Source organism: Carcharhinus amblyrhynchos, chromosome 1, assembly GCF_965287045.1.
Source record: "Carcharhinus amblyrhynchos chromosome 1, sCarAmb.v2.hapA, whole genome shotgun sequence".
Lineage (NCBI taxonomy): Eukaryota > Metazoa > Chordata > Chondrichthyes > Carcharhiniformes > Carcharhinidae > Carcharhinus > Carcharhinus amblyrhynchos.
Window position 1 is genome coordinate 111,305,374 of NC_137324.1, and position 21,584 is coordinate 111,326,957.

Here is a 21,584-nt window from a genome sequence, read left to right on the forward strand (position 1 = left end):
CACCATCTTCATTGGGCCTGTCAGAACGATCCATCATCAGCTGCTAAGAAAAATGCTTTTACCAGTGCTCGCAGGACAGTCCAGAATAAACTGCATAAAATGCAGGATGCCTGGTTGAGCGCCAAGGCAGATGAAATACAGGGATGCGCTGACAAGCAACTTGAAACAGTTCTGTGAAGCCCTCAACACTCTCTACGGACCTCAATCTCTTGGGAGTTTCCCCCTCCTGAGTACAGATGGCAGAACTCTCATTACAGAGAGGGCTCAGATCCTGCAGAGATGGGCTGAACACTGAAGCTGTCCTCAACTGACGTTCACCTATTAATGATGACGCAATAGTCAGGATTCCTCAGGTCAATATCAACAGTGCCGTGGCTGACCCACTGGTAATAGCTGAAGTCATGAAAGCTGTCAGCCAGCTATCCAGTGGCAAAGCCCCAGGGGCAGATGCCATACCCACAGAAATCTACAAAGCTGCTGGTCCTGTACTTATCGACAAGCTCACCGAGTTGTTCCAGTCCTTTTGGAAGCAAGGATCCATTCCTCAGGAGCTTAAAGATGCTTCCATCGTACACCTCTACAAGAGGAAGGGCAATCGGCAAGTATGCGACAACCACCAAGGAATCTCACTGCTCTCCATCACAGGAAAAATCCTTGCAAGAGTCCAGCTAAATCGTCTGGTCCCTCATCTGGAGTTGGGCCTGCTTCCAGAATCACTGTGTCGCTTCCGCAAAGGTCGGGACTATTGACACAATTTTTGCTGCACGCCAACTTCAGGAGAGGTGTCGGGAGCAGAATCGCAAGCTCTACACAACCTTTGTTGACCTCGCGAAAGCCTTCGTCACTGTCAGCCGACAAGGCCTGCGGAGGATCATGTCAAAGTTCGGCTGCCCCCTCCCCCCCCAATCCCCACATCATCTCTTCCTGGGTCCGATGCTATGCTATTCATGCCCTGAGAGGATGTAGGACTCAGAAGCTGGAATAAACTATTCAGCCCATTGAGTCTGCTTCCCCCATTCAATGAGATTATGGCTGATCTAGTTGTGGTCTCAATTTCACTTTGCCATCTGCCTCTACCCCCTCATCTTTTATGTTTCAATTAGATCACCTTTCATTCTTAACTCCAAAACCTGATAAAGGGTCCCTTTAATTGTTGTACGTGAATAAGATGGTAACTGAAACTCTCTTTTACTTAAATCGGGCATCATCTCATCTTAATCAAAAATTATTAACAATTAGACGGTCAATAATATTGTACAGGTTAATCCCATTGGGCCTGTCCATCTGCGCACTTTGCCTTATACATGAAAACAGTGAAGCACTTCAATACGTGTTCCTTATCTCAATATAGGAAAGGCTCCTAATTCATTAAGCCTGATGCTAGAGTTAAGGACAATATGTCCCTCTCAGGGCTTTGCTGGAATAATGCAGTTGTAGTTGCTTCCCACATATTCTCATTCAGCATGTGTAAAGTACTGACAGTTCTGTTAGTTAAAAAAAAAAGGAATAAATCGAACCCAACTCGTGTTAACTATCTGATTAATTATTCTTCACTTAGATACTACTAATCTATTACTGGTCACTTGCTACTTTACAGTATTAGTGGTTAGTGTACTAAAATGTTGCGAAGTTTGGCAGCAGCTTTTGAAATCGCAAAATGATTTCTTTTAAATAAGATGTTTGTACAAAGTTGTCGGGTTAAACAGCCAAACTAAATCCTACTGAAATAAAATCTGAAACTCAGGCCTGCTTACTGTTTGCTTTCCTGGCTGTAGGAATGGACTGGAGAGGTCTGGTGGCATCAGGAATGTCTAAGCTGAAGACACATCCCTTGAGGTCTGTCTTCAGCTCTGCAACAGCTTCTGAATTAATTGTCCATCTGCAGACCTTTTGGTATCTGGTTTTAATTGTAACTCCTCTTTTGACATCTAAGTGGGTTCCTGAAAGTTACGGTGCTAGTGTTCACAGCTGTTGAGATTGTAATGTCTGGGCCAATATGTTACAATAAAGCTCCTTTGCAGTTAAAGTTGATTATATTTTCTCGTGTTTACTTTGACAACACCAAATTTGTCCAATGAAATATAATAACCCAGTTATAATTTGACCTTCAGAATATATATGGTGCGTGTGTTTACAGATACTGTGCTGTATATGAAACCTGCTTACCTTTGAATTCACATGAATTTTCAACAGTAATTTCTAAACTGCACTGCCACCTACTTGTAATATTTACTGTGTGTATCTGTACTTAATATGGTTGCTTCACTGTGCTGAAAATCTGATGAGGATTTCCTATATTCTCAATACCTTGTTTTAGTCAGTCATCGCTAGTAAACTGCCTGAGGTGCCTTGGTTTGATGATGCCAATATGGTTTCTGAGAAGGTAAACGACAAAAAAGTATCAAAAGCAATGGTTGCTATGCCCATTAAGAAATGAAAGTGAATGAACCTGCATGGTGGGCATTGTAACATAGCTTTATGATTGGCTTCTCCTGATGCATCTTTTTGAGCTGTAAAATGATGATTCACTCTTCACGACAGAATTTGTTATTTCTTTGCACTTGTCACCAAAATAGATCTTTGTAGATTGTTTTATACTGCACACTAACAGGCTTTCTTAGGCTGGAGGCTCACCCTAGCACTTGAAATAACATCATTGCTATTTTTGTGGCCTCGTGATTTAAGCTGCATTGTTTCAAACCAAGTTCAACAGAAAAATGTAATGTCTGAGTTGTCAGTCCTTTTTCCTCTCTCCCCTACCCTTCCAAAAAAGATAAAAATATACCAGCATTTTTCTAACTTCCTCACAATTTTCAGTTTTTGAATCATATCCTTAACTTCAGTTTTAGTTATTGTTTCACAAAGAAAAGCACAGAATTTACAGAAGCATGTTACCAAAGTAATATTCAGCATAAAGCACTTGTGAATATTCACGTGTTTTGGCAGTTGATTGTCTTCCTCACACATCATGAGCCTATGGCTGGCCTATGTGAACACCTTTTATGTCTGTCGTAAGTGAAATCTCTTGAGCAATGTTCAGGATCTTTTTGCTTAACAAAATCAGATTTTGTGCGCAGAAACATACTCTTTGTATTTTGGTTTTATAGAAACCTGCTCGATACCGTAGAGCTATAAGCTATGACAGTAAAGAATACTACATGCGGCTGTCTGCCGGAAATCCTACCATGTATCCAGATACAATTGAAGAGAGCTCAGAGAGTGAAACCACCCAGCACGAACCAGAGCATGGAGAAGATACAATTGCAAGAGTCAAAGGTTAATCCATTGTAGTATCTGCAATTTATTGATGTGTATGTAGCTCCTTTAGCAGCAGAACTGAGCCTATGTTCCAGACATTATGTAACATAAAAAAAATTACTGTAATTTTACAAAATTGATGAACTGTGTTTTTTTTGTAATATAACCAAATGATGAATGTGTTTTTCTTGTGACATACCCCACTATCTCAAATTGGGCTGGGATGTTTCTATATTATAACAGTTGCCACACTCCAAAGCAATTCTGTGAAGCATCTTAAGACATCCCAGCGTCATAATGCATTGATAAATGCAAGTATTCAATTTATTAGAATGGAAATATTAGGAACTTCATAGTGTTTTTCAGTAATTGATCATGTTAATTATATATTTTAAATCTAATATCTTGTTGAAAGAAATGATCAATTTTGAATTTATTTATGACATGGGAACAGGTCGCTCATATCCTTGAGCCTGTTGTGCCATTCAGTTAAATCGTGATTTGTGTTTGAACTGCATTTAACCACATCTTTTTCGTATTCCTTGATATCCTTGTCTTTTTAAATATTGATCTTAAAATTGAAAATTTCAGATGGCCGAGCATCCCCAACCTTTTGATTGGGGCGGGCGGGGGGAGTTTGAGATTTTAGAAACATTGTGAAAACATAGTTTTAAATGGCCTAATGCTTATTTTAAAACCATTGCCCCTTGTTCTGGATTTTCCTGTCAGAGAAAATAGTTTCACTTTATCAGATCTATTGAATCACTTCATTATTTTAAGGACCTTACTTAGGTCACCCTCCACCTTCTAAACTCAAGGGATACCAATCAAGTTTATGCAACTTGCCATTGACTTAATCTTGTGAACCTAAGATATAAAGGGTTCTGACACTCTAAACAGTAGTCTAAATCTTAATTGGGTAATTCTTGCCTTTAGCTTAACAGCTACAGGTATATGTTTATCCAAATGTGTTATGGAGTGGAACTGCATAGTTTTCATCTACTCAGCTGTCAGGAAGCGGTCCACAATGTCCTTATAGTTTAATACACTTGCAAAGCAATCAGAGTAGATATCTGAAGCTGATACTTGCTGGATGCTTAACAGGGACATACCTACAACAGGGATCGGTTCATTCAGTTGGCTAGATGGCTGCTTCATGATGAAAAATGATGCCAACAGCACAAGTTCAATTCCCATACCAACTGAAATTATTCATGAACACCTATTCAACCTTTGCTGGAGGTGTGATCTTCAGGTTAAATCACCACTGGTCAGCTCTCCCCCTAAAAGAAGAACTATTTGATTTGATTGATTATTGTCACATGGATTAACATACGGTGAAAAGTACTGTTCCTTGCGCACTATACCGACAAAACATACTGTTTATAGAAAAGGAAACGAGAGTGCAGAATGTAGCGTTACAGTCATAGCTAGGGTGTAGAGAAAGATCAAGTTAGTATGAGGTAGATCCATTCAAAAGCCTGATGACAGCAGGGACGAAGCTGCTCTTAAGTCGGTTGGAATGTGACCTTAGACATTTGTATCTTTTTCCCAGCGGAAGAAGATGGAAGAAAGAATGCCCTCTGTGTATGAGGTCCTTAATTAAGCTGGCTGCTTTGTCAAGGCAGCGGGAAGTGTAGAGACAGAGTCAATGGATGGGAGGCTGGCAACTTTATCTTTTACCTACCACTGAAAAATTACCCAGGAAAGTTTTGAGGAAGAATATAAAAATTGCATGAAAAACCCCATTAAATTAATAACCAAACATATGAAGGTGATCATGTGGTCTGCACTGTAGTGCTAAATATTTTTGCAGCAATGTACTAATTATATTTTCGAGAGATAAGTTATTTTAAAGTAAAATTGGATTTAATATGTTCAAGTGCATTTTCATTAAACTTGTAGATTAATATAAAATATAATTGTTTAGGAATTGTGAAGCCTCCACTAAAACGATCACGTTCTGCCCCTGATGGTGGTGATGAAGATAACACAGAACCTTTCCTTGACCAGATCTCTGAGGGAAGTTCAATGGATGAAGAGGAGAAGACAGACAACCAAACTCTGCTACGATTACTAGAGGAGGGGGAAAAGGTACAGTGGCTTAATCCATTTGTCTTCAACTGAGATTGAATTATTTTGTTAAATATTTTACTGCACTCTAATTGAGAATTTTCACTTTTGGTTGTTGTAAAGCTCATAGTGGTGGATCAGCTGACTATTGTACACCCCACAAGGTTCTCCTTTATGTTAACTTTAACTGAAACAACCTCCCCTGACTTTAGTAGAATTGTAATCAAATTAGCAGTGACTGCATGGAAAACATTTTTAAAAAGTAATATCCTATTTAGTATCAAACAGATTCTCCAAAACCTATTCAAGGGATAAATCAGGAGTGTGATGTAGTACACCCATTTTCCCGGATGAGTGTAGCTTCAACAACACTCAAAGTTCAACACCATCCAGGAAAAAGTAGCCTTCTTAATTGATACCCCACAACCTTAAGCATTAATTTCCTGCAACACTGTGCACCATGCAGTATGTACCGTTCATAAATTGCACTGCCATGCCTTTCAAGCCCTTAACTTCTTTCACCTAGAAGAATAAAGGTGTGAAACGCATGGGAAAATCACCACCTGCAAGTTCCTTTCCAAGTCTCTCACCATCCTGAGTTGGAAATTTATCATTGATCCTTCAGTCACAGGAGTCAAAATCTTGGTATTCTCTCCCTAACATTAATTACACCATATGATGTGCACCACTTCAAGAAGGCAGTTCACCACCATCTTTCAAGGGTAGTTATAGATGGGCAATAAATTTTGGCCTTGAGAGTTGCTTCCATCCCATGAACAAAGAAAAAAAATTAAATACTCTGTAATCCACTCATAACAACTGCAGTCAGCATTAAGGCATCAGTTTTGCCCAGATTTCATGCATTAAAAAATTAATTACAAAGTGGCATTATTTCTCCACTCTCTTGAACATTTCCTTGCACAGCCCTTCTTAGCTTCATTTTTAACATTATATTCTCTGGGTTCCTTGACTTCCCAATCTTTTCTGATTCCATACCAATATACTATCACGGCAGCTACTAAAGCTCTTGACTTGAAAAGATTGTTCAGTGTAGTTGAATTTGTGGTGCTGAGGGCTACAGTTACACTACAGGTAGAAATCTGCAACTAGCAAACGAAAATTGCACTGTTAATGATGGCTGAATCACTTTATAGATAGAGTGGCGCATTCCACTCTAACCACTCGAACCAGAAGGTTTTAGAAAAGTATTCTGGTATGGATGTGTTTCTCACTGCACTTTGATCAATTAATTTTTAATATTGAAAATGAATTGGAGCTATAAGCACTGTCTTAAAGTAGAATAGAGATGGAGGTGAGAGGGACTTGCAGTAAGGGAGTGCAAGAGCCTAACCATCAGTGATGGGGTGAAGGGGATGGGGAATGCGTTCGAACACCATGTTTGAGGAATGCAGAGTTTTTGGAGGATTGCAGGGCTCGAAAGATAACAGCAATGGGAGGAGCAAGAGCTTGAGCATTTTTAGCATCAAATATAATTTTAAACGTGAGGCCTTGATTTGACTATGGGAGAGTGTAGGTTAGTAAGCACAAGGCGATGACGGATAAACAGTATTTATTGCAATTGGCATACTGACAGCAGTGTTTTGACGAAGATCACGTGTCAGAGGACCATTGGTATACAATAGGTGAAGTTTCAGCAGATGTACCAAGGCAGGGAGGAAGACGGGCAATGTTATGGAAGTGCCAGTAGTTTGTATTGGACAGATCATAGAGTCTGAAGCTATACTGAGTGTCAAATAAGACACTGAAGCTTCAAACAGTATTTTTCAGCCTGAGACACTGGCATTGAAAAGATTGAATTGGTGGCCAGGGAAGAGTGTTTGTGTCAGGGTTGGAAGAAATGGCTTTTATCTCCCCAGTGTTTAATTGGAGAAAATCTGGCTCATGCAGGATTCATCTGACATTACAGAAACAGTGGAGGGGTTGCGGCACAAAATCTCATTTTGAATGATGTTGCCTGGGGCAGAATACCGGTGAGAAATAGCAGAGGTCTAATGGGAGATCCTTTGTGGACACTTGAAATAACAGTGCAGGGAGAGAAACCATTGCAGGCTGTTTTCTGGTGTGGTCAAATAAAGAAGGATTCTGCAAAATGGTCAGTGTCACAGAGGCTCTCATTTGTGATTTTGATGAGGGCTGTTTTTGTGCTGAATCTGCTAGTCACGGATAGGCCTGACTAGATACAGACCTGCAACTGATGAGAAGAAAAATACAACTGTCCAAAAAACCTTTATCTGTGAAGAAATGCAGAGGGGAGCCCTTGTGTTGTCCAAGGCAGAAACCTAATTGGAGAGGTTAAACATAGTTCTGAGAAAAAGAGGTATGAATTTGGGATGAGAGGATGCTTTTAAAAACTTTGGAGAGAAAAGGAAGTTTGAAATTTGGGCTATAATTTGCGAGAAAAGAGGAGTAAATGGTGTTATTGTAGAGGAGATTTGAATGGGAGGAGGACAATACTGAAGAGAGGAAATAGATACCAGGATTTAGAGGATTAAATTAGCAGCACAGGTGAGGTAAGTTTAGTTTCTTTTCCCTTTAGTATAAGAGATTTATTGTTGATCTGTATGAGGTGTTCATTAGTTCATTGGGTAGATAGATAAATTATTCCTCTGGTTGGAAAATTAAAAACAAGGAAACATAATTCTGAAATTTGAAGTAGGTTATTCAGAGGCAAAATCAAGATGCACTTTATTAAACAATGTGTAGCAAATGTGACCGCTTTCCCAAAAAGATTATCAATGTGAGAAAAATAGGAAGTCTCAAAGTGGAGCTGGATAGATTTCTATTTGGTAAGAATATCAAGGGAAATGAAGCAAAGCTGGAAAAATTGTACTGAGGTGCAGATCAGTTGTGATCTAATTAAACAGAAGAGTAGAGTTGAAGGCTGAATGGTCCACTTCTCCTGCTCCTAGTGTTCCTAACTGTTTACAATATCATGAAGACTAGGAGGGAAGCAAGGTGGTCAGTATAGAGGGTAAAAGGATCAGGAGAACAAAAGGTGAGCCTTATAGAAAAATTAACCTGGTGAGAGCATAAGAAGAGAAAGAAGATAAACTAAATGAGTAAAATTTAAGACTAGGCAGGAAGGACCATGTCTCTGCCACATGCTTTCCTTGCCCTCAGGGGAGCCTGGGTTCCGCCATGCTCTCCCTCCCTCCCTCCCTCCCTCCCTCCCTCCCTCCCTCCCTCCCTCCCTCTCTCTCTCTCTCTCTCTCTCTCTCTCCCTCTCCCTCTCTCTCTCTCTCTCGCGCTCTCTCTTCCTCCCCACCCCCACCCCCACCCTCCTCCACCAAACTACTTTTTTGTCATGATCTAAACTTCTACCTGAATGGAATTTTCTCTCCTTCCCTTTGCTATAGGGAGAAAAGTTGCTTGTTGCAGTCGGAAGAAGGTAGTGAGGATATCTTGGTGAGAAATAGCATAGGGCTTAGGTGGATGATAGAGAAAGAAGGGAGCTTAAATGAAAAGAAGAAAGGAGACAGAATAAGAGCAGTCTAGGTGATGAGGGCTACATTTAGACAAAGCCCGGTGGAAAGGCTTCAGTAAGGGATATAGTATAATCACCTGACCCAAGTTTCCGCCAAGGCCATAATGTCAGTGCAATCTTCCAAAATAAGGTCATGGATGGCAAAGACCTGATCCACAAGTGAACAAACATTTTGGAGGGAAAAGTGAGAAGAGACCGTGATTATTGATCCTCTGGCAAAGTCCACAGAGGATATTGAAGGATGAGTGAGACAGGAAAGATGCCATGGCCTAATTCTGTTAATATGTCTTATGGTTAAAAGTAGCTGCTCTTTGCCCTGCTCCCCTATTACCATCAGCTCAGGATCAAGATTTGAGTGGTTTATTCGTTCCTTTAGAACCATGGAACAGTGCTTTGAACACACTTTGCACACCTTACAAAACAAAATCAAGGTGTTTATTTCTCACCACCTCTTTGAGCAAGAAAACAAAAGCTAGATGATCTGCTTTCACTAACCTTTTAACTTTCAATTTCTTACCACTTTGCAAGAGTCAGGTTAAACTGGGTAAACAGAAATGTGACTTACAGAAGCATGTGCAGTTCTGGTACTAGGGTTTTCATTATCAAGATTTTTTTTTACACTAAATTTAATTAGGTTCTAAAATTTAACCTAAGTAAGATACTCTTTCAGAGAATCAGTATAAACTCGATAGGCTTAATGGCGTCCTCCTGCGTTGTAGGGACTCTATGGTTCTATAAATAATGTATTCAAAAGTAAGTGTACCAACATGAATAACACAGATCTTTAATCACAATTAAATTGATTTGTTATTTCTGTCCCCAGTAGTTTAATCTCCAGTATTTTGCTCTTTTAGATTCTTTTTTATTTGCAATTGATCTGAAAAGAGTCTGTGGAATGTGTGCAGCTGTACTCATTCATGGGATACTGCAGCGGAATGTCAACTTTACATCAGGGAAATTGTACACAATTGAAGGAAAATAACAAATGTAAAGTGAAAAGAAAAAAATGCTGAAAATATAGAACTTAATTGGCATCTGAAAGAAAAGTGCGCTTAGTGACTTCTTGTCATTAGAACATTTATTGTCCAGTGAGAACCCATTTTATAGACCTGACCAACACATAATGGACGGAAGAACAACAATGAAGGTCAAAAGTAAAGATATGGCACCTAATGCAGCTGAATATTGAGTTTATCTATGAAGGATTGGATTTTGAAATGGAGTAAGCAAGGATAAAGTATCAGAACAAAAAAATAATATTTCAAACTACTAATTAGTAGCTGTAAAGTAGAAAACATAGTAATAAAGGATAGGGGAGTAACTGGGAAAGATGTCTCCCATTAATGTATTTATAAACTATCAGCAAATTTCCCTCTTAGTAATTAAAGTCATGAGGTTTTGTTTTACCATTTGAGCTCCAAATATAAAGTTTTACTCACTGAAAGCACATCAGGAAATAGAAAGCAAACTTTAATTTTTCCACTCCAAATGGACAGAAAATCTTGGACTTGTATCTCCACCATTTCCAAAAATGCATTTCCAGCAGATGAGCATGACACTGGAAGCTTAATCTATTGTAGAAATATCAATGTTCATAAACAAAAAATAGAATTCATTGTATGTGAAATACATGATGGCTAGATCACAAGTGTGATCGGGAGCATTTCTTTTAATTCTCGCTGAAAGTCACAAGTTGTTTGTTACTGAAATGTGCCAGCATCCATAATGATGATTCACCAACAAATTTATCAATTCCATTAATTAGAATTTTAGCTAGGTAAATGTCTGTATTCCCTGAGAATGTTAACTTTTCCTGTTTTTGTGGGATGTACTATATTTTAATGCAAAAGCAAAATTATTACTGGTGCTGGATATCTGAAATAAAAAAATGCTGCAATCATGCAGAAAATCAGATAGCATTTATAGAAAGAGGAAAATATTGCACTTGGTTAAATATCAATTTCAAAAGTTTTTATGTAATAAGGATGTACAGTGGTGACTGGTGCTTGTGTTTAATTGCAAATTTATGAAATTACTTAGTGCTGTTGAATATTAACTAAACTACACCAATATGTATCTGACCCATTATAGATTCAGCACATGTACAGATGTGCTAGAGTACAAGGGCTGGACACCAGTGAAGGACTCCTCTTGTTTGGCAAAGAGCATTTCTACGTGATTGATGGCTTCACAATGACTGCCACTAGGGAGATCCGTGACATTGAAACACTGCCACTGAAGTGAGTATATTTCTTTTATTTGGCTACAGTATTGACTAAATGTTTACTGTCATCTCTAACTTTATATTTATTGAATATTTTAAAAATAAACAACTTTATCCATCTTCTAATTCTAATATGCCTATCAAAAAGACAATGCCTACACAGTTTTCACTCATTTATCTTAGTAAGTAGCTCACATTTATAGTGCATTTTATGTACGATTTGTGAAACTGACATGTTGTCAGAAAGTTTGAGGAACCTGTAATTGGCTGGTAAGTGCTCAGTCTAAGGGACAATGTGTGAAAAACTGGAATAAGGCAAAGTTACAGTCAATATAGTAAGAAAATACCAATAATTCAAAATATTTATTGGAATAGGCAAAGTGTGAAGGGCTTGGGGGGAGGCGGAATTCTTAAATTTCATCCAGGAGAGCCAATCATGCTCCATTGATTGTGTTCACTGGCATTACTAGGACTGATAACGGTTGCTTATGCTGGTAGCATTGGTGAGAAGTCTAAGGCACTGAATACAGAATAATAATATTTGTAAAGGTGTGGGCTTTGACCCCAGCATTGCTAAAAATTTCAATTTATTTACTTTAAAATGGGCAGCCTTGCATGACTGTCAGCGTGGAGTTTGCACATTCGCCCCACATCCATGTGTCCCACAGGCCAAAGATATGCAGGTTAGGTGGATTGACCATGCTAAATTTCCCCTTGGTGTCCAAAGATGTGTAGGTTAGGAGGATTAGTGGGCTAAACATGAGAAGTTACAGGAATAGGGCAAGGGGGAGGCCTGGACAAGATGATCTGTCAAGAGTTTTGGTGCAGACCCGATGGGCCATATGACTAACTACAGCACTGCAGGGATTCTGTGAAGAGAGCTTTTTGACCCAGCTCTTAGAAAGTCCTATGAGAACGGGACCAGTACTTGAGCTACTTTTAGGGAATAAAGCCAGGCAGGTGTTAGAGGTATCAATGGGGGAGCATTTTGGTGATAGTGACTGTAACTTGGTAAAATCTGAAGTAGTTATGGAAGGGACAAAGATGGACTAGAAGTAAGGTTTCTGAATTGTGGGGAAGATCGATTTTAATAAGGTAAGACAGGATCTGGCCACAGTGGACTGGGAGCAGCTACTTGCAGGAAGATCTGCATCAACACAGTAGGAGTCATTCAAAAAAGTAGAGAGAATACAATGACAACATTTTTCCGCAAAAGATGGGCCCAGCAAGTCCAGACAGCCCTAGGTGTCAAAGCAAAAGCAGTACGCTGGGGTTAAAGCCCACACCTTTACAAATATTATTATTCTGTATTCAGTGCCTTAGACTCCTCACCAGTGCTACCAGGGGAGGCTTATGGCAGACTCAGAGAATTCAAAACAGGAGTATCGAATGTACAGGGAGGCTCTTAAAATTAGGAGAGTGAAGTGGCAGTATGAGAAGAAAACACTGGTGGGCAAAATAAAGAAAAATTCCATGAAGTTTTTAAAAATACATTAAAGACAAGCCGGTTGAGACACATTGGGCAAAGTCATTATTACAATTGAGATCCTCGTAGAGATTAATAAATTTTAAAAAGATTTGAATTCAAATTAAAGGATCAAATTAAAGGAATCTCACAAAATTTCACATTATAAGGCTATTTAATAATAAATAAACTAAAATGAACTGTTAAACATTACTTAAGCAACTGATACTCTAAATTGCGTAACAGGTATTCTTTTATAATTTCCTAAAATGACAATAACTTCACGCCTTGTTTATACATCACTCAGCACTCTCTGTGGAATAGATGTCTTCACAGGAACCTGTTCAAATTTACTCTCAGCTTCCAATAAGCAAAATTTTAATGCCTTGATGGCTTTTTGCACCTGGTCTTTGTAGCAGTGTCTGGGATATTAATGTCCACTCGTGGAAAATGCAGGGTAATCATGAAGTATTGTCAAGCCGACCATTCACTAAAATCACGTCACTGCCATTTTATTACAAGTCTGTATTTACTAGCAGTAAGTTACTCAGCTTTCTGTAAATGTTCAAAAAAGTTTACTAAAATTATTTTAAATTATGGGTTGGGAACATGCTTGATTTGTTTTAAAAAATTAGATTAATGCTCTGTACATGCTAAGACATAGTTATGTTCTCCAATGTGTTGTTTATTCTACTTCATGGTTTTATATTGTAATTTTCGAAAAAAGCAGTGATGCTGATGTGCAGTAAGATGGTGGCACTAAAACTTCAATGTTGGGAACTATCTTCAATTTCCATAATCCCCTTCAGTAATCCTATTGTATCTCTGTGGTTACAAACTTGTTCCAATTTCTTTAGAAAATAAAATTACTTTTTCTCTACAAAATAAAGCATAACAATTCTTTTTTTAAAACATAAGTCCAATTTCAGTGCTACTTTTCTAATGCATATCAATAAATGATGAACATAACTGTAGGGAAGAATTTATAGAGTTGAAGATTTCCAAAACTCCATACGTATACATGTCAACCATCAACATTTCATGTTGACAGTCGATGTTGTTAGCTGGATCCACACCAGATGGTGAAGTCAAAATTAAAGCACAGAACATTTCTTTGATTAGAGAATTATTGACTTTGTTCAATGTTAACAGTTCACATCCTCAATGTCCCAGGTATCCCTTACTTATTATGTCTTCACATTCCCCTGAAAAATATAACTGACGTTCACAAGCCTTTACAATCTAATTGGCGTGCACAAACTTTAACAATGTATTAGATAACACGTTGACAAATATTTGAAAGTCAAATCTCAACATAGTGTAGCCTTTCTTAACTCAGCCCTACTTGTAGTTTGTTCAGGCAGTGAGCAACTGAAGAAATCCATCTTCTGTCAACACTGCTTCTAAGTTGAATACAAATCCAGTGACACAATTTGTTTTCACGTGTGACAGGCTTGTATCAGGGCAGTTGTTGGGTCATCAGCTTTATGGAGGCTGTATATGTTCTTCTCAAGGATTCCTAGAATGGCATGTATGGGATAAGATTCGGAATTTAAAAAGGAATGTGTAGGTTTACACTATATCTCATTTATATTTCGCATGGTCTCCATCATTTGGAATCCATCTAGGTTTACTTTTTACTGTTAGTATTTCTTCCCATATTTGGTATTGATGTTTACAGTGAGTTGACATGAATTCTAGGCATATGATCAGATATTTTGTGCGATATCATTTTTCTGAATCTAGAATGTATTTTATTGGTAAGTAATTTTTTTGTGTGTCAACATTCATTTGGATCAGAGTGTGGTCAGCTGGGTCTTAACTGCCAGTTAGTAATTTGCTAATGTTGCCTGCTTTTCTGAGTGAACTTCGTAGTGAGTGTTGACAGGTTATTTAACCATAGAGGGATAAACATACAGCTGAGCCTGATCTTGTCCTCACATAATGTTCAGAAAAAACAGAAAATTTACAGCATGGATGAAGGCCACTTGGCTCCATTTTATCTGCGGTCAGAAGGGCTATCAAGCCTAATCCAACTTTCCAGCTCTCTGAAGCCGTTTAGGTTGCAGCATTTCAAGTGCATATCCAAGTACATTTTAAATGAAATGTAGCTTTAAGGCAATTGGTTCCAAATCCTCACTACTTTGGGTTGAGAAAATCTCTTCCCATTTGCCCTCTAAAGCTTTTGTGAGTGACTTGAATTCTATGTCCCTAGTTATTGACCTTGCTTCAAGTCCATTCTATCAGGCCCTAGTCCATCACTCAAACCAGCCTCCCACCCATTGGCATTGCCTCATGAAAACAGCTAGCATAATTAAGGACCTCACCCACCCCGGACATGTTCTCTTCCACCTTCTTCCATAGGGAAAAAGTTACAAAAGTCTGAGGACACGTACCAACCGACTCAAGAACAGCTTCTTCCCTGCTGCCGTCAGACCTTTGAATGAACCTACCTTGCATTAAGTTGATCTTTCTCTACAGCCTAGCTATGACTGTAACACTACATTCTGCACACTCTCCTTTCCTTCTCTATGAATAGTATGCTTTGCCTGTATAGTGCGCAAGAAACGATACTTTTCACTGTACCCCAATACATGTGACAATAACAAATCAAATCAAAGTAATTTTATACATCTCAATTAAATCTCCATTACTTGCCTCCTGTTGCAAAGAAAACAACCCCAACTTCTCCAATTTTTCCTTGTGGTTAAAGAACTCTTATCTCTGGCAACTTGCTCGTAAATACTCTCTGCATCCTCTCTAGTACAATCTTATCCTTACTTAGATGTAGTAACCAGATCTTTTTCAGTATTCTAGTTGTAGCCTATACAGTTTGAGTACAGTCTCCTGTTCTTTTATTCCATGTCTTGGCTAATAAAGGGAAATATCCCATATACTACCTCAATCACTTTATCTGATTGTCGTTTTACCTATAGGGACCTGTGGACATGCACTCCAAGATCCCTCTGTTCCTCCACACTTCTCAGTGTTGTACCATTTACTACGTACTTCACCTTTCTTGCCCTCCTCAAATTCATTATCTCCTATTTCTCTGGACTGAATTCTGTTTGTCACTTTTCTGCTCACCTGACCAATCATTAATATATTTCTGTTGTTTGCATCTTTCTTTCTCACCAACAACTGCACAACTAACTTCTGTATGGACTGCAAACTACTTAATCATGAATCCAAGCTCTGATCCCCACCACTACCACCCCCATATACTGTTAAAGACCCAAGTACAGTAAGTTTCTATGATCCAGCAATCTGGAAATCAGAATCCTGGGATTGGATCTGTTTTCTGATTTGGCATATCAAACTCACCTGCAATAATTCTTGGCAACCTTTTTTAGTGCCAGTCTCAGCCTCCCACTGCTGTGCAGCACCATCTCCCGTCGCAACATCACTGTTTGTGCGCACAGCTCTCATGAAAGCTCAATACCTGCATAATCATCCTGGAGCTTTCTCATTGGATAAGAACTTGCCTTAGATCTCTGGTGACTGGCAGTTCTGTGTTTTTAATTTCCGATTAACTGCCAATTTATATTTCTGGAGCAAGATGAGTTACAGATATTTTCCTGTACCTTGCCTTCCAGTCACAAAACACCTGCTAACCATAATGCTTTGCTTCCTACCCTTGAGCTAAATTTGAACCTGCTTTGTTCTAGGATCCTGTGGGTTCTTACTTTCTGGTCAATCTGCCATGTGAAACCCTGTCAAAAGCCTTGTTGAAATTTGTATAGTTCACTCATGCACTTTCCAGCAGGACTTGCTAGATAAAAACTGGAAAAGGAACCCTAGTTGCTTTTTTACTTTATAACCCAGAAATGCTGAGACTAATTATGATGCCTACTGAGATTTAGTTGAGTGACCAATTGTGCCTTGTAAAGTCTTTATTAATTTAAATTAGTTATAAAACAACGTCTTCAGGAATTATTCTTTGTGCCACAGTGTTTGTGAAGTATCACACACGGAATTTTTATTGGTATCAACACCACTGCTAAAGGAGGGGAGAGGTATGATTTATTAATTAAGTAGGCCTGGCTTAGGAAGACGCAAACTCTGTCATACCTAGCTTAAGTTTACTTTTTGTCTGACTTTTCCAGCATGCATGAGCCTATTATACCCAGAGGAGCACGGCAAGGACAGAGTCAGCTGAAGAGGACTTGCAGTAAATTTGCCTATGAGGACATCAAAGAAGTGCATAAGAGACGTTATCTACTGCAGGTCGGAATCATGTTGGCCGGGATTCTCCCAAAAAGATTCTAAATTCCCAATTTTCATGAAAACAGGAGTAACTCCAGCTTTTTTTAAGCGGGACTTTCAGATTGCATCTCCCACACTTTGAACACTGCAGAGTGCCCTACCAGGATTCCCTCTGAAAATCAGGGGTTGAGGCCTATTACCGCTGGCAGCATGGCGCAGAGCAGGCCAATGCCCAGTGGACATTGCCAGTTTGCCCCCTTGAGCACTGTGAAGGGGCCAGGCTGGCACTGCCCAGTGTGCACCCTGTTTAACCCCCCTCAACCTCCTTGGGCAGGGTCGGGTGGGGGGGGGGGGAGGTGGTTTAACGTCCTCTTTCCATTCCAGGGTCTGCTGCCTGGTCCCTATTAATGGGGAGCAATTGTAAACTCAGCTAGAGTGACCCACTCCTGGTGGGCGGTAGACGCTAGTGGGCTCAGATGGCAGTCCTGGGCCGCTAATGAAATGGAAATGCCAATTAGCGTATAGTAAAACAGCTCCACGTGGATTTCCGGTGTAGAGCTTATAACTCTGAAAATCTTTGCTGTGGCAACCAGTAGGAAACCCGCAGAACGACCTCCACTGATGCCCCCTGGCCTATTGCGCTGCTAGAGAAGTGCAGTGGGCTGTGAGAATTGCCTCTTTGAGTAATCTATTAATTTGCTTATTTAGTTAAATTTTTCTACTCTCTCATAAATGAATCTCTCCTTCAGCCTATTGCAGTTGAAGTTTTCTCTGGCGATGGACGAAATTACCTCTTGGCCTTCCAAAAGGGTGTTCGAAATAAAGTGTATCAAAGGTAGGAAAAGGCATTTTTGCTCTGTTAATAAAACACAACAAATAAGATTTTTAAAACCATGTATTTGACAAGTTGATTCACGGCAAGTTCGATTTGGTATAAGTGGACAACACCTGACATTTAAAGGCTCGTTTTTGGTCTTTTGATCTAACGTTTTGCAGTAGTTTGTTATCTTTCAATTAATAATTGAATGATTTTTGTTTCTTTGCCTTGGTAGTGAATGTAAAACTTTTGAGATGGATATAATTTCACAGAAAACATAGTGTAATTAATGAAACTGCAAGGCTCTTTTCTCCATTTTCATTACACCAAACAAATGCAAACAACTCTTGGCCTTCTCTGGATGATCCCAATCTTAGTGAAAATTAGTTACTTCATTCCTTCCTTTCCCTAACGCATTGGCCCAGATTTCATTTAAGGTTCCCTTCTGTCCTTGCCCAGGATTTGCATCTTTCTCTCCTCGTTCCCATTCTGAACTAACCTTGTCCATGACAATGATTTCATGCTACATGAACCCTATTCTAAGTAATTTTCTTTTCTGAATCTCGTGTTGGCTGATTCTGTTCCCTTCTCCTCAGATACTTGTTCCCCTTTCCTCCAAATCTGCCATATTTGAACCTCTCCTCAAAAAGCCAGCCTTTGACCCCTCTTCTTGCAAACTGTCACTCATCTCGCACCTCTCTTTTGTCTTGAGTATCTTTAACATGTTGTTTCCTCCAAACTTCACATCCACCTTTCTCAGAACCTTCCAATTACATTTCTGCTCGCCTATCAACACTGCTCTTACCAAGGTCACAAAAGACATCTAACGTGACATTGACAAAGATAAACTTTCCCTCCTCTTTCTTCCATCTGCAGCCTTTGATACAGTTGACCATACCATCCTTCACCGAGGGATCTCCATCATTATCCAGCTGGGTAGAACTGGTCTTGCCTGGTCCCATTCGTATCTGTCAGTTGGAGCCAGAGAATCACCCATAATGATTGTTCTTCCCTTTCCAGCACATTTGGCCTCCCATAATTTCTCATTTACATGCTGCCCTTAACTGAAAGCGGAGTTTCAATTCCCGCATTTATGCTGGCAATTACCAAAAGAGAAAATGCTGGAAAATCTCATAGGTCTGGCAATATCTGTAAGGAGAGGAAAGAACTGACATTTTGAATCCAGATGACCCTTTGTCAAAGCGCCCCTTTAACAAAGGGTCTTCCAGACTTGAAACATCAGCTCTTTTCTTCCCTTAACAGATGCTGCCAGACCTGCTGAGACCTTCTAGCATTTTCTTTTTGGTTTCAGATTCCAGCACCTACAGTAATTTGCTTTTATGTTGGCGATACCCAGCTCGACCTCACCAGAGATATTGATCTATACTGTATTGATTGTCGTGTCCAAATTGTAGACTGCTCATCCTGGATTCAAAATTGGATGAGCAGAAATATAGCTAAATATTGGGAAGACCAAAACCACCATCTTTGGCTTCTGCCACAATCTTGATTCCCCTGCCACTGACTCTGTCTGTCTCCCTGGCAATTGTCTGAGGCTGAAGCATCTTTCAGAACCTTTTTATGGGAATGATTTCAAGGTTTGCAGCTCATACAAAACCTGAAGGTGCGATAAAAATTGGTGATAGACTTCAGGAAGACCTGAATGGGATGGTGGAATGGGCAGACACATGGCAGGTGAAATTCAGAGCAAGTGTGTGTGAGCTAATGCATTTTATTAAGAAGAATATGCTTGCCCTGGGGAGAGTGCAATGAAGGTTCACCAGACTGATCCCTGGGATGGCAGGATTGTTTTAAGAGGAGAGATTGGATTGACTAAGCCTAAATTTATGGAATTTAAAAAAATGAGAAGAGATATCATTGAAACTTCTAAAATTCTGACAGGACTGAGGGGAGATCTAATAGAAGTATATAAGATTATGAAGAGTATAGGTAGAGTAAACAGTGGTAAGCTTTTTCCTAGGTTGGAAACGCACATTACGAAGGGCCACGGGCTTAGGGTGAGGGAGGCGAGGTATAATTCGGATGTCAGAGGGAGGTTTTTCCACACACAGGGTAGTGGGGGTACGGAATGCTCTGCCAAGCAAGGTGGTGGAGGCAGGCACGCTGGAGTTGTTTACGAGCTACTTAGGCACATGAGCAGGATGGAGATGGAGGGATATAGGAGACAGTTTTAAATAAGGTTCAGGAGCCTTGGGACGTCCCTGGGAATGTATAAGGATGTGGATGATATTGATGTTTTTCTCTTTTAATCCACAGGTGCTTCGGTCCGCCTTGTTGCCCAACAAGGGGCATACACGTGATGGGTCGTACGAGGGCTACTCTTGGTTGTTTCAAGAATAGCCCAGTACTTCACGTCGTTAGTGTGCGCTTAAACTGGACCAGATGCTGGGCAACACGACAGCTCAGTGACTATCACTGTTTGCTGTGCAGATACATGGATTTGGGCCAGTGTCTGTGGGAGTTTGCGCGTTCTCCCCGTGCTTGCGTGGGTTTTCTCCGGGTGCTCCGGTTTCCTCTCTCACCCCAAAGATGTGCTATTAGGCTGATTGGTGTAACAAATTGTCCCTAAATTAGTCTTCCCTCAATGTGGAATGCCATAAGCATAGATAAGGGTCATGGGTGGAGGGGGGACCCATAATGTTAAAATGGCAGCATGGGCTCGTTGGGCCAAAGGGCCTGTTTCCCGGGCTGTTTTGTTCTTTGTTCTTCTTTGTCTGGACAGACTGAATGCAAGAAAGTTGTCCCCTCTGGCAGGGGTGTCTAGATGTGGAGATGCTGGCATTGGACTAGGGTAAACACAGTAAGAAGTCTCACAACACCAGGTTAAAGTCCAACAGGTTTATTTGGTAGTAAACGCCACTAGCTTTCAGAATGCTGTTCCTGCATCAGGTGAGTGGGGAGTTCTGATCACAGGGCATATAAAGGCACACACGGTTTACAGAATACTGATTAGAATGCGAGTCTTTACAGCTAATCAAGTCTTAAAGGTGCAGACAATGTGAGTGGGGATAGTATTAAGTATAGGTTAAAGAGATGTGTATTGTCTCCAGACAGGACTGTAAGTGAGATGCTGCAAGTTCAGGCAAGTCATGTTACAGATAGCGTGACATGAACCCAAGATCCCGGTTGAGGAGTGTACTGACGAGGAACACTTCAGACGTTTACCCGCAGATCCGACCAAAGAACACACCCATCAACTCAATACTCTGATCAAGACCTTTGATCCAGACCTTCAGAGCACCCTCCATGCTCTCACCCCACGTACTCCCCGCATTGGAGATCTCTACTGCCTCCCAAAGATACACAAGGCAAACACACCCAGCTGTCTCATCATATTGGGCAATGGGACCCTGTGCTAGAACCTCTCAGGCTACATCGAGGGCATCCTGAAACCCATTATACAAAGAACCCCCAGATTTTGTCGTGACACTATGGACTTCCTACAGAAACTCAACACACATGGAGCAGTTAAACCAGGGGCACTCCTCGTCACAATGGATGATTTGGCACTCTACACCAGCGTCCCCCACGACAATGGCATTGCGGCAACTGTCCCAGTACTCAATGCCGACAACTGGCAGTTTCCAGATGCAATTTTACATCTCATCTCCTTCATCCTGGACCACGACATCTTCACCTTCAACAACCAGTTCTTCATCCAGACACACGGAACAGTCATGGGGTCCAAATTCGCACCTCAATATGCCATCTTCATGCACAAACTCGAACAAGACTTCTTCACCACACAGTATCTTCAACTGATGCTATACACTGGATACATCAATGACATTTTCTTCTTTTGGACTCGTGGTGAACAATCACTGAAACAACTATATGATGACATCAACAAGTTCCATTCCACCATAAGACTCATCATGGACTATTCTCTGGAATCGGTTGCATTTTGGACACATGCATCTCCATTAAGGACGATCACATCAGCACCTCAGTACCACAAGCCCACAGATAACCTTACGATGCTCCACTTCTCCAGCTTCCACCCTAAACACGTTAA

At 40.2% G+C, this 21,584-nt stretch overlaps 1 protein-coding gene across 1 annotated transcript in view; it reads left to right on the top strand.

The window, feature by feature from the left end:
- Positions 1-21,584, top strand: part of wdfy3 (WD repeat and FYVE domain containing 3) — a 346,946-nt gene that overhangs the window by 264,989 nt on the left and 60,373 nt on the right. The window contains exons 43-48 of the mRNA XM_080191135.1: positions 2,318-2,383; positions 3,108-3,276; positions 5,189-5,352; positions 10,928-11,076; positions 16,632-16,752; positions 17,481-17,566. Of these exons, the coding sequence (XP_080047261.1) occupies positions 2,318-2,383; positions 3,108-3,276; positions 5,189-5,352; positions 10,928-11,076; positions 16,632-16,752; positions 17,481-17,566 (755 nt within the window). The remainder of the gene's footprint in view (positions 1-2,317; positions 2,384-3,107; positions 3,277-5,188; positions 5,353-10,927; positions 11,077-16,631; positions 16,753-17,480; positions 17,567-21,584) is intronic.